The sequence below is a fragment of the Anser brachyrhynchus genome (genome assembly GCF_964034855.1).
Source record: "Anser brachyrhynchus genome assembly, chromosome: 5".
NCBI lineage: Eukaryota > Metazoa > Chordata > Aves > Anseriformes > Anatidae > Anser > Anser brachyrhynchus.
In genome coordinates, this window is record NC_137699.1 from 59238616 (window position 1) to 59252437 (window position 13822).

General features: G+C 46.7%; 1 protein-coding gene across 1 annotated transcript in view; it reads left to right on the top strand.

Annotated features, from left to right (window-relative positions):
- The window catches only part of LOC308195870 (inositol 1,4,5-trisphosphate receptor-interacting protein-like 1), a 92099-nt gene extending 79317 nt beyond the window's left edge, over positions 1 to 12782 (top strand). Inside the window, exons 10-14 of the mRNA XM_080594026.1 lie at positions 1378 to 1525; positions 3029 to 3080; positions 3211 to 5394; positions 6139 to 6313; positions 9137 to 12782. Of these exons, the coding sequence (XP_080450152.1) occupies positions 9140 to 10645 (1506 nt within the window). The 5' untranslated portion in view covers positions 1378 to 1525; positions 3029 to 3080; positions 3211 to 5394; positions 6139 to 6313; positions 9137 to 9139 and the 3' untranslated portion in view covers positions 10646 to 12782. The remainder of the gene's footprint in view (positions 1 to 1377; positions 1526 to 3028; positions 3081 to 3210; positions 5395 to 6138; positions 6314 to 9136) is intronic.
- The last annotated feature ends 1040 nt before the right edge of the window (positions 12783 to 13822 follow it).

A 13822-nucleotide genomic window follows, 5' to 3' on the forward strand; every position in this document is an offset into this window, starting at 1 on the left:
GCCAACCAGTTGCAGAGAGTTAAGGCAACCCCCAGCAAGAAATAATTCTGCTGTTCATCAAACAGGACAAGCCAAAGGTCCTGGTTTCAGCTGGGCATGGCATGGCTGAGGGAGAAGAGTTTTGTGTGGGTATGTGCCTGCTTTCCATTTTCTTGGAAATGGTGAAGGAATAGCCCAAGGCAGAGTCATGATTGCTCAGCAGTAGGCATCTGCTGGGCTACCAGCAGTCACAAAACTCCTCCTGGCATTCCTGTGCATTTTAATGTTCTGTTATTTCATAAACAGATTATTTTGTCCCTCAGTTCTAATCCTGATATCACTGGTATGCTTTTAACCTGAGGACAGAGGCAAAATTCCTCCAGTGAGAGGCAGTGGCTCCAGAAGTTAAGGTAAAGGAATGAAATGGGACTTATGCCTCCTGCTCCTGGCTCTGCTGCAGCTTCACAGCATAACACACAAAGTCACCGAGGCTCTGGGCGGTTCAGCCATCTGCACGGTGGAGACCACATATGTCTCCAGGAAAAGGCTGTCATTTGCTGATAACCAGCTCTGGGTCACCTTTCTGATGAAGCAGGAGTCTGTGGCATCACAGGCTTGAAGAATAGTTGTGACAGCACTTCACGCAAATGCAACAACTTTAATGACACCATTTGCAGCATAATATGGGAGGACGGTAATTCCTGCTATGCATCTTCAATTCTGATGCTGTTTCTAGGTCAATACAAGGCAATGGTCTTTATGTTTTGCTCTGCTCTGTAGGTAGAAGCTGTTTATCACTTACATAGTGATACTTCCATACAGCCTTTCTGATGGACAGATGCTCAGCCAGCCATGCAGGATCAGCCTGGCACTGTCCTCTGTTGACACATCTGCTATCTAGGAGGGACAGGGAGTGTGCAGCTGTGGGCAGCTGGCAGGAATCCTTGCTGAAAGGCAAAGGTCCAGAGATGGGCACAAAGAACCTCCCGCCACCTGCAGAAGTGATTCCCACCTCTGAGGTGATGTTGTCTCTGCTACTGCTCCTGAGACCACAGGTAGCAGTCATCTCAGCATCTTGTGCTGTCCAGAGCTGGGCACAGTGTTTCACCCCACCTTCGGTCAACAGAAAACAAGCTATTGGACAATGAACTTTTTGATGAAGAAGTTAAATTTCTTTTGTTTGTTTATTTATTTATTTATTTTTAATAAAGGGCAATTCCATGTTTAGGATAAAGTAACTGCAGAAAAGTTAGGCAGATGAAGATGCTGTTAGTTCTCAGTTTGGGTGTCTCCTCAGAAACTGTCAAAAAGTGTTATAGAAAAGCTTAAGAAAATGTTGTTTGTTTGTTTGTTTGAAATAACTGACCCCAAATTAGCATTTTTTGCTTTCTCTAACAGGTAACCCAGAGGGCCCAGGCCCTATGGCTCCAGTTTACCATGTGTAGGTTCTGTGCCTCAGGACAAGTCGTTATAGGACGCTCCCATCACTGGGACAGACACAAAAGCTTCCCATGCAGGAGGATGAGGCTCCTTACTCATAGAGGAGGTGAGAAATGCCTTCAGGTGAGCCTGGAGCATAATCTCTCTGCCAATGTAAGATTTAAAATGTTCCGTACAACGCTTTTCTTAGCACTAGGAGCTGGAGGAATCCCTATGTGTATATGCTATGTATTTAGCTATATATAACCAACAGGGGGCATTAGGTTTATGCTGATTAAATGTGGATTTCTGCTCCTAGCAGAGAGAAATCACAAACTTGCTTGATTGAAAACAGCAAGACTGGAATCCTGTATCCTGCAAATTAGTAAGATTAGGCCTCGTTTTTCCAGAAGATTTATAATTAGTAACTGGATAAGTCTATTCTATTTTCTTTGTCTAGCTTATGTCTCACTTGAGACGAAGATAAGTGAGATTGATATAATTAAGATCCAGATGATTTTTGCATGATCTGTAGCTCAAACAGCACTTGAAAAATTTAAGTGTTTCTGGTGCAAATTGGTTTATATTGATGGCTTCCAGTTTTCTAACTATAAATTAAAGTAAGGCTGCAATTATATTTTTTTCTGATAGAAATTAGATTCAGCAGTACAGAGTCAACTGCTGCTCTTCATTATGGACAAAACATTGCCCTGAGCTGTTTGATTACTGAATGCAAATGGCTGTAGCAAGGAGCTACAGTGCAAACACAAATTGTGGTCTCTGAAAATGAAAGTAGTATTTATTACAGGGATAATTACGATGGCTACAACCACTCATACTCCTGTATGTGGGACCCTTCACTCATGTTCTGAGGGAGATGTGTTTTTTGATGCTTATAGCACTGGTTAAAGAAGCAACTTTTTCCTCTTCATACGAGGATTTGGAAAACTATAGCCTTTTCTGTGCTGTTGCCACACTCAAGCAGTTAGATGGATGCTTTAGGTGAAGGGCTTTCTACTGTCTGTGGTTAACCTGAGCTGCATTTGAAAATAAATGCTACACAATTAGGAAGTACAGCTGAGGAGAACTGCTTTCATAAAGCAATATCAAAATGAATTGTTGGCTAAAAACGCACAGATGCTCTAAGTTTTGAGAAGTTGATTTAATTACCTTCCTTATGTTAAAATGGGTTTTAAATAACCTAATAACTTTAATTTCTTCCAAAATGAAGTAGCAGTTATGGTTTTGAAATAAAGTAAACAGATGAGTACTTCTAGCAGTAGCAGAGCTTTTGCCTGCCAGTGCATCTGGGATGCTGTGAGCAATTTTGGCCCCCCATGGTCAGATAAGAGGAATTCTAATTGGATCAGTGGCACACAGCATCTTCCTTCCCCTGAGCTTCTTAATACCCCTATCATAAAAGAAAAGGCAAGAGGAGTCTGGTTCATTTTTATCTAGCAAGAAGAAAGGTAGAAGGGATACAACCGAGTACGGCCAGTCCTGTAGCAGAGGTAAGAATTTATAAAGTGTGTTTATAAAGTAAAGCATGTTTTTTGCCTGAGAAATAGATGAAAGTTTGCAAACCTGCAGGTGATGAGGAAATGAATAGTTGTGTGGCATCTCTCTTTAGATGGTGCCTGAAGCAAAGAGGGTCGGATGCTTCCCAAGCATTTGCACTGATGGTAAGTCCATTCAGTCAGTGTGTTCCCTGGGGTGCCCAACCCAAATCTGCCCTGTCAGTAGTGGGAAATGTGTAGCAGTGACATTTCTGAAGTGCCCAGGTTGCTCTGATGTTGCCCCACTGACCTTCAGGGGCTGTGCTGTTCTCCCACCTGATGCAACTCTTTTGAATGAAGCTGATGAATTTCCACTGCGTGAGGGGAAGAAGAGCCTGTCCTGATGCAGAACGACTTTTCTCCATTTGTGTTTCCTGCATGAGAGTATGGGTGAGTGGTGGTTACAGGGCATTCCCTGGCTGGAGGAAATCATGAGGAAGGTACAAACGCTTGGGTCACCATCTTGCTGCTGCCTGGGGGTTCTTACCTCTGCCTGCTTGCCCAGCTTGTTTTGGATCTTAGCAGACAGCTCTGCATTGCTAAATGGGTACTGGGGGATCACAAACTGTTCCTTAAGTGCCAAATCTGCATTAGAAGGCTAGGCCGGGTTCCCTTCAGTGCACTCTAAGAAGCTGCTTAGTTTTAATTGCTAGTATCAGATTGTAGATTTCCCTTCATGAATAAATGAAGTGCTTAAAGATGTCAGAGGTTAAGTTACTAATAGGTAATTGCTCCAATAGCTTCTCCTTGAAATCTGCTCCTATCTCCGCATATATCTGTCTATCTGCTCAACGTCAGCAGGGATGGTTTGCTACTTTTAAAGTCCAAATACTCAGGGGTGAGCCTCCTATTCAAACCTTCAGCACAGGAGGACCGTGTAATTGAAAAAAGGAGAGTAGTTAGCTGAGGAGAGGGTTGGAGCAGATTCACTGACAGAAAGAAATCTGAGACTCCTCTCTTTCCTCACCTCCTCTTTTCCCCCAGTCTGTTTTTTAGCTAGTGCATTTTAAAGTTCGTGGTCAGGATTTCCAAAGCATGGGAGAGGGCTAATACATGTGTCTGACTTGAGCCCAGGAGTCAATAACAAAATTACATCCCACTTTGATGCTTGCAGATCTCTTCCAAAGATGGTCTTGAGTTACTCTGGCCCAAGCCCAGGAACAGCTCCATGTGCCTGTATGTATGTGTTGGTCTTGATGTCTCACTTTGTGCCAGGCCCAGAAGCAGCTGTGGTGCAGGCCCTTTGTTGCTCTTGTGCACCTTTCTAAAGCAGTAAGAAGGTCTTGAGGAATGGTTACAGCCTGGCACCATCTGCAGCTGCAGTTGTAGACTGAGTGGCGGCCTGGTCTCCTGAGGGCTGGGATGCTTGTCCTGGTCCAGGAAGGGTCCCTGTCATTGCTCCAGCTGCAGAGACTTGACTTGATTGAGGGATGGTCCTATATCTTAGGACCTCTTCCATAGTCCAAAGGTGCTGCAGGCAGTATGAGGTCTGTAGGCTTCAGACTGGCCACTTAGTATAAAAACAAGTGTGTTTTAGCTTCCATTGCTTACCTGGTGTGTTTGTACTCTTAAGGGAAGCAACAGGATCATCTGGAAATATATATATAGAAAGTTTCATGGTTGATGCCTTGGAACATCCTTTCTTTAAGGCAGAGTTTAGTGTCCTTCAATATATAACTTCGTATGAGCTACAGTTTAACTACATCTCATCTGTTGGACCTGCTCGTGTTAGTGAAGAGTTGTATTATTCTGTGTATCCAATAGAACAGCAAATTAGAGACACCTTTTCCATGCTAATCAATTAGTCATGTAAGATGTTACTACTTTCCAAAGAAGTGCTGGAGTAGCAGCTGTGTCACTTGTTATGAAAGGTTTGTGTGTCAGCAGATTCTGTGTCCATGTTACGGTTTCTGCAGAGCCAGCAGCAAACCCTAATAAAACTTAATGCAAGAAAACATCGCCAGCGAGGTGATGGGTTGAGATTAACTGAACTAAAAAGAGGCAATTACATGCTAAGTTTTTAAAATTTTCTGAAGAGTCAACATTACAAACATACCAACTTAAGGACTTCTTTCTGCTTCTGTGAAAATCAATATGAAAATTTGCACAGAATTAATCTAAAGAAGAAAAAGGAGAGCCATCTAGCACTCGTCCTAAGCCTGGGCAGCTAAACTGTGTGAGCCATATTAGCTGTGGGCTCAGTGGAAAACTTACCTGGTGCAAGACTATGGAGCTGAATTAAATGTTTACTGGGGAATCTGTGTTGTTATCCTGCAGATCTTTTGCCTTAGGAGTCAGGAAAATGGATTCACTAATCTGTTTTTTCTCTTATTGCAGTTAGACATAAGTTGAAGACTAACCTGTATGGTAAGGGCAATGTTCAGCTGCCTTCCAGAAAGGCATGGGGGATCAGTTCCTCTGTTATGTGGTGCATCCATGGGTAATTGGTTTTGCTACCTATACACTGAAATTGAGGTTTCCATGTCAAACTGGTGTCTGTGAAGAGAGAGGGCGTGTGAGCAAGGGTTGATGCAAACATGCATCTGGTGTCATCCTTCTCTCCATCTCAAAAGGACTTTAGGACAGGAACATGAAGCGTCAGGCTGACAGTAAGAGGATTTGTATCTGATTGTAGACTGATTTTTATTTATTTATTTACTTATTGGTAGCCTGACTGCTCTGTCTGAATTTTTTATCTATAGAAGAACGCTTTTTTGCCTGTCTCTTGTCAAGCTCAAACTGAACCATGTAGGAACATGTACCTAGAGTTACAGTGCCTTCATTGCTGAAACTTTCTGGCTTTCCAGCAATATAAATTTTAGCAAGTATGTTTAAATTCAAAATTTACCCCCATGCTGAGTTCTAATGACTGTTTCTACTGAAAGCCATGGCTGAGCTAAGTCCCAGTGTAATTTCCTTCTCAAAGACAATTTTTTAAACAATTCTATATAAATGGTTTAAAATTGAAAGACCCATTATTCTTAACTGTGTCACTAATATTATAACATTTTTACCCAAAACATATAAAACACTTAACTTAGACTGCCAAATTAGAAGCAAAAGCCGTGTTTAAAGCATTTCTGTTTTTTAAGTGTATAATTTTCAGGACAATTTAATGTCATCCATTTATGTCGATGCTTCAGCTGCCAAAAAATCTTGATTTTTTTTTTTTTTTTTTTCCTAGGGTACCTGAGGCACAGCTCTTAAGCTCTTGGAGACATTCCTACAGAAGTAGAGTGTGATGAAAACAGTGGGCTTCTAGTTCTGGAGAAGGCTTTTATGTAGCTCCTGCCTGTTCCAGAAGAGGCTCCAGAATGTGATGTCCTTGCAAAGAGACAAGGCCAAAGAAGGTGTTGAAGGTGAGTATAAATGTGGTGCCTCTGGGAAGGAGAATGAAGTCTGTCTCCAGCCATCCTGCCATGAGCAGCACTGATGGCTCTTTGCTCTGTCCTCTCTCTGGCCAGCGCAGCTTGCCTGGTGGCTTTCCATGCGTGCATGCTGCTAAGTGTGGAAGGAGAAAAGATTCAACCAAATAAAAGAACCAAGATCAGACCTAGGGTCCCAGCTCCCGGAGTCATAGGAGTACACATAATCCTAGCTTTAACTCTTAAACAAACAAAAAAAAGTATCTTCCCCTGGGAGTACCCCCAGGGGGGGAAAAAAAAGCCTGGAAACATGGTCACATAGCTATGAAGCTATCTACATCTGAGTGCAGGAAGCCCAAAAACTATCTCTGATGAAGCAAATGGCTCCATCTTCCAGCAGGGTGCTTGCTTTCCCCATGTGGGAATAAAAATGTTGGTTTTGCAGAGTTACATTGTTTAAAGGTAAGGAATGGGGTATTGAGATATGCTTGCAGTGATAAGAAAACTTAGCAGGCGACCTTGTAAAATGCAGACAACCAGACTCCTTAGAACAATTAGGTGAAAATCACGGTGTTAAGTCAAGTCAGATAAGTGAAGAAACATTACAGTAAAACTGTAATGTACTGTACAGTACAGTACTGTACAGTAAAACTTCAAACAGTAAAAAAGTCAAAAGAAATCTGAAATTTAACAGGCCGGCAACTGAAGGCCATGCATTGTCTGTGAAGCATCAGATAGATTGTGAACCTGGATTACCCGCTCAGTGGGGAAACAGGGGAGGGTCCTGTCATCAGAAAGTATATAAACCGTGTTTTGGAACCAGTAGGTGCGCTCCTGCTTGTGGGACACCCACCATTGCAATCGCGAATAAATTACTGCTTCACTGAGATCCTCGTCTGAGCCTAAGTTATTGGCTACGGAGTGTTTCTCCTGCATGGACAGATGCAAGGACTTTCTTCTGTCCGTCAATTTAAAAATTTAAGAACATAGCATACTTTAGCTATCCTTCCCTGGGGGTCACACCCCTACCCTCCCTTTTTTGTTTTAGAAGCATAGCTTCAGGGTACAATGGGCCTGTTCAATAATTGCTTGACCCGTGGGGAGAATGAGGTATACCCGTCAGATGTTGAATACCCCACTGCTGAAAAAAAAAAGTGGGGTGCATGGGCCCCATATCCTGGCCCACTATCTGTTTTAATCATTTTTGGAACTCCTAATTTCACAAAAGCTGACAGAAGATGTTTACACACATCCTTTGCCTTTTCTCCTGCACGAACAGATGTAAAAATACAATCAGAAAAGGTATCAATTGAAACATAAACATAGCAAAGTTTTCCAAATTCTGGCAAGTGTTTAACAAACAATCCTTTAAGTCTATTACTATTAATGTCCATGAGTGGGGGAGCATAGCTGGAGATGGCAATCCCGGTTGAAGTGCTCCCATATCTTCCATGACTTCATTAATTTTTCTCAGACCATATAACAGTCTCCATTTTCCATTCCTTTTCTTGATTACAGACACCGGAGAGTTCCAGGGCTAGTCATGGGAACAATATATCTCGCTTTAAGTTGTTAAGCAACTCAGCCTTCGGGCCCTATGTATCCTATTCCTCCTGGATCGAAGGGAAACAGATCCGGCTCCTTTTCGGGGCCTATAGAGCCTGGATCAAAACGAACATTCAGGTCACCATGGGGCATAACAGCAAAGGCCTGCGTTGGCTGTAGCAGCGGAGGGGCCGATGGCATAGCAGGCGGATCAGTAAATGAGCCCGCAGCTCCCTCGCTATCTGGCCACACGTCCCTGATTGTGGTCCCACATGGCTCTTTAAGACCTCAGATATTGCTCGCCAGGTGCCGAGCAATCCCGCCTCAACCTTGTTGTTTTTAGTAGCAGAGTCCCACAGCTTGACCTCAGTTTGGTCCCATGTTTCAGGATCATAAACTGTCTGATTCGTAATAAAGGGAATAAGCTGTAAGGTTACCAGGACATTTTTTGTTTCTAAGGTCATACGATTCCCCATAGCGCGCAACTGCTTACCTTCGGCCAGTGAGGGGCAGTTGTGTGTGCGGGTCCGCTTCTCTCAGCTTCAGCTTCTTTTCAGCTCCAGTGCGCCTATTTCCAGCAACTTTCAATACGAGCTTCTTTGAGCGGTTTGCTGAGTTTGGCCGAACCTATCTTCATGAGGCGATCAATGTCCCGGTTCCTGTCCTGGTGCCTGTTCTGCTAGCCTGTCCCTATTCATTCCTTTTTTGGTTTTGTCCCTGTTTGGGCGCCATTTGTGGGACATGCAAAGGGATTCTGGGGAGCACCGTCTGGCCACGTGCCTCTGCATTCGTGTGACGCTAGGGCCTGGGCTGCCCAGGGCAGCTGGGAGTCGCTATGCCGCGGTGGGGACCGAGGGCGGGGCGGGGGTCCTGTGACGGGGCGGGGGCGCAGGTGACATCAGAGGACGTGTCACAATGGGGGAAGAAGACGTGTCACAATGGGGGGCGGCTTTTAAGGCAGCCGCAGGCAGCACTGCTGCATTTTGGCCTGAGCCATCGGTGAGTGCAGTACCAGGGGGAAGACTGGGATGGGCCAGGGCTGGGGCGCAATTGCCTGCCCCCTGAGGGCTTGCTAAGCCTGCAGCCAGGGCCCACCCGCTCGGGGCAGGGCTCGCGGCTGTCACCGCTGCCTCTTTGCTCTTGCTGCCTCCCAGCTCCCTCGCCCCCTCTCCTACCTGACCCCAGGGGCCTGCGGCTCCTGCTGTATCTCCCTCAGCCGCCATCCATCTCCCACCCAGCCCCACTGACCTGCTTCTCTCTCACCTCTTTCAGACCATGGTTTTGGCAACTTTCTTCGTCCTGACGTTCCTGGGCTTAATCCATAGCCCAGCGAAGGTTGGCTACGAATTAGATGAAGCTACAAATGAGTACATGCGGCAGCGTACGGAGGAGCTTCAAGAACGCATGATGCAGCTCCTGTTGGAAATTGAGGCGGGGGAGAAGGAGCAGAGCTGGGCGCATATGGGAGCCCCGCACTTACCTGCGTTGCAGCACTGGCTGTTCTGGGCCTATGGTGGTGTTGCTCTCCTGTACTTTTGGAACTTGTGGCTGCTCCTTAGAGATATCCCGGAAGATGAAAGCAGCAGTGAGGAGGAGAGCTCCAGCAGCGATGAGCAGCAGAATAACGAGAGAAATCCTGTTGAAGAAAGGGATGAAGGGAGGATTTTTGCAGAGAGAATCCAGTGGCCAGTGCAGAGCATCCAATTCAACTGTCAAATGATAAAGGTAATGGTGGGAGACCTCCTCCGTTTCATGCGATGGAGCCTGATGAACACTTTCTATCCGGTGCTGCATCCACCCATTGGAGTGGGTAGTGCCTTTGAAGGCTGGAGTCCCCATGACAACAACACTATTGTCTATCGCCTGCTCGTGCCCATGACGGCTCCTCGTGGGCACTTCTTCCACCTGGAGCTGGGCAATGAAGAGGAGCTGCCATCAAGGAACTCCTGTATTCGCGTGGAGCTGGTGTGCATGTGCATGAGGGAGCAGAACTTTGGGAACATGGTGTGCTTCCTTCACCAACCTGAGGAGGAGCTGAGAAGAAATCCGGAGCCCAGCCTCCTACAGACACTGTGCACTGGCTCCTACCTGGATGTGCATAAAACCTTCAACTGGTTCCAGCAATTAGTGAAAAGAGCTTATAAATTTTTCCCTGAGTCGGCCAGAAGACACATTCGTGTGCTGCCATCCAGACGCTCCTGCAGGCTTCGTATGATTGATGTCTTCAATAGAACCCTCTTCACTGAGATCATGCTTGGGGTTCGACAAGGCAATTCAGACATTTTTCTGAGCAGCCAGAAGACAGAGGCTATCTTCACCCCTGACACGATTTGGCCACAGAGCTGCGCTGTGGCAGAGATGAAGTTCTTCCGGCACATAGCCGCGAATGCCCAGCAGGACAGTTTCCACCTCAGATGCATGCAGCTCTGTGCCCGGATCCTGGTGGGCAATGATTTTACCACCTATATGTTGAAGACAGTTGTTATGCACCTGCTGACCACCATCCCTTTGGAAAGCTGGCACAGGAGGGATTTTTTGCAGCGGATGGATGACATCATGCAGTACCTGCACTGCTGCACAGTGGAGAAACGCCTGGACCACTTCTTCTTTGGAAACGAGGCAATGCCTAGGATCATCATCTTGCCCCCAGATTTCCAAACGTCCAGACCACCCAACCTCTTCCAGCACATGGCACAGGAGCCAACTGTCCATGCCCGGGCGCTTCGTGAATTCCAGGAGCTGCGAGATCGGCTCACAAGACTGCTGACCTTTGGGAACTGAAAGAGGTCTTCATGCACAGAGCTCTGCGGGGCGCTCTGCTGACAGCAGGCAATGACCTCCCACCACAGAAAGAAGACGGGAGAATGCAGGACACAGAAAAGGATGGGAAAACTCTGTGCAGCAACCCACTGCCAAGTGCGGCAAGGTCCTTGTATGGACAGTCTACCAAGCGTAGTAACCAGTGATGACTACGGTGGCTACAAAGATAACTGTTTGCCACGTGCTGCAGAGCTGAGCGTGCTGGACATGGAGAAGATGCTGCTCAGTCGGCAGTGGGAATTGCTCGTCCGTGTTCTCTCCACAGCCAAACCACCCTTGGGGGAGGCACACCCCATGCAGCTGAAGAGGCCGCTGCAGGGAGGCTTGAAGCAGAGACTTCTTTACCAGCTGGACGGTGACCATCTGGCTCTTGCCCCGTGTCCACTCACTCCGGGAGCTTGGCCTCTACAAAAATGCTAATATATTTCTTGCTTGAACAAATGTTTTGTCCGTGAGTGTCTGTACCACACTTGGTCAGGAAAGGCAGGCATGAGGTGCTGACAGCTGGGCTGCCACAGCATCGGGGAGCATTTTGCTGTGGAGCTGATTCCGTGGGCTCCAACTGCGCTCCTTCCGGAGCTAAAGCTCTGCTGCCTGTCCTTGTTCTTCCAGCAGGGCAATGAGAATAGCTCAGCACCCTCCACAGTGCCGTCTGTTGCTGGTGTGCTGTGTGGAGTCTAAAGGGGGGACTTGTGCAACCTGAGGCAAACCATGCCCTGGGAGTCCAACGGCATTGCCCAGGATGACCGCGGGGAGGCAGAGGTCACGCTCTCCAGGTGGGGAGCCCCCTGCACAGGGGTGAGTGCCATCAGGGAGGGAACACTGGGGCTCTGCCTGCACTGGCTGCTGCACCAGTACGAGCCTCAGGCACAAGCCAACGCAGAGCAGCGTCTCCAAGAGCTGGAGGTGGGGCTAAGGCAGGAAGAGGAGGAGTGAGCGTCCGGCAGCGCTGGGCACCTCCCCTCCCGCACACCCTCATTGCCATTCAGAACTGTCTCCCTCGAAGCACTGCGCTCTTGTGCCGGCCCAGCAGGCACACAGATCTGGCCAGGGAGAGGCCCCATTCCACCACCAGCACAGCCACCAGGACCCAGCCGCCAGTGGCACGGAGGCACCGAGAGCGCTCCCACGTCCACAGGCTCCGAGGCCAGCACCAAGGGAGCCGATGTGGCATAAAGACCACACGGACACCAGGGTGCTTTTAGGATCAGGAACTGCCACTACTTTATTGATGACATAACATCAGCTCTCTCTTACTGAGGGCCTAACTTCATCCCTCATATTGAGGACATAACTTAATTATCCTTGTCGCATCCCCATATTGAGGACAGGCTCCCTTCTCATACCATTCGCCCCACAGCAGTTCTTTTCCACTAACCATTCATTGGTCAACACCCAGCAACTTCCATGCCTTAATGGCTGGAGAACAAGCAACCGGAGAAGGCAAGGCGTCTCCTGAATCCCCCTTCTTTGTTCCCTCTAAACTCTACATTCCTGATGGCCTCATCGTTAAGAGTCTGATGTTATCACCAACCATGGGGCTTGTCGACCCCCATGGCCACACTCCCACATCTCCCTCTTCTTTATTAACATAAAAAAGCACGATTAACGCAAATTAGGAAAGCACGATTAACACAAACTAAAACACAGAGAAAAACTACCAGGCATACTAATTCTATCTTTAGCAGACTTTGTAACCACACCCCTAGGAGAGGCAGGCACTGAGTGCTGCCCAGCTGGGGGGGCTCTGGCTGCCCCTCCAGCTCCTGGAGTCCTTGTTTGTGGGTCCTGCATATGCCAGCGGGACCCTCCCATACGTTGTTTTTTGTTTGAGCTGGAGTACAAACTGCGGAGGAGAGTGCTGTGATCATGTTAAGGCAGATGATGAAACGGCCGGATGGACCTATCGTGCTGACACCCATCTAGGACCGGCTCCTGTTAAAACACAAGCACAACCTCGGCCCCAGGTTATTAGAGTGTAGGGCCCTTCCCAATGATTGGTGCTTTAATTTTTTACCATGACTTGTGTTAGAAATGACCGAGTCCCAAACAGGATTGCAATCAAAGTTTACAATTTATTAAATGAATAGAGGCAAGCAAACAGCGCTGGGTGTATCGGGAGTCTCTGCTCCACCAAGACGCACACCTGTTACATAAGGCGGCTGGTTTTTATGCTCCTAGGGTAATACATATTCATTACTACTTCTAGAAGAGGCAGGGTTATTATAATTGGTTTCCGGAATCCGAAACCCTCCCAGGGGCACCTGCGTATCAGTCTCCGGTGGTCTCTCAGGGGTCGCTCAGGCTGAAGGCTCGTGGTCTTCCTTCCAGACTTTGTCCTTCAGTCGTCCTTCAGCTCCCCCTTCCTCCTTATTTGGTAGCCTCTGGGCCGGATTTCAGAAACTTGCGCCACATCCCGTGCAGTAGTCAGCAGTATTCTCTAAAAAACCCTTTTGTTCTCTTATCACCTAGACCCGGGCCTCAATGTTAACCCTTCAAATCCCTTATTGACACGAATTGCAGGACCATTCCTTACAATCCCTCATCTTCTTTTTAATATCATCAATTCGTGTCTCTTCTTCAACCTTTGCTAGTAACAACTGTATTTCATCAGTCAGTTCTCAGGGGGTCCATTTCTTAAGCATCATTATTGACACATCACCTTTTTTCTCTACCGAAGTCGTCACAAATTGGGTACTATTTATTATTCGCCATATCAACAACGTAAAGCAAGGTATCATACAAGGTATAAACAATGACATCATTACGCCACATAAAAATAAAAATAGCATCCTTTTAACCCATGGTCCACCAGGCAACCATGAAAAGATATCCCAATCCATACCCTTCCAAGTTTGTACTGGGACATGGACTAGCTTTCTAATTTCCTTTGTTATCTGTTTAACCACTTTTCCATTATCATCAATCTGTAAACAACAATTAGAATCACTCAGTTTTCCACACACTCTCCCTTCTTCTGCTAGTAAATAGTCTAAGACCATTCTATGTTGAAAGATAGCATTCCTCATCTGAGTGGATTGATCAGCCAAAAGATCCAAGGCCGTTGCTGTTTGATTGGTTACAATTTCGAGGATAGCTTGCAACCTAATTATTCGGTTTAAATTATAAACAGGTTCT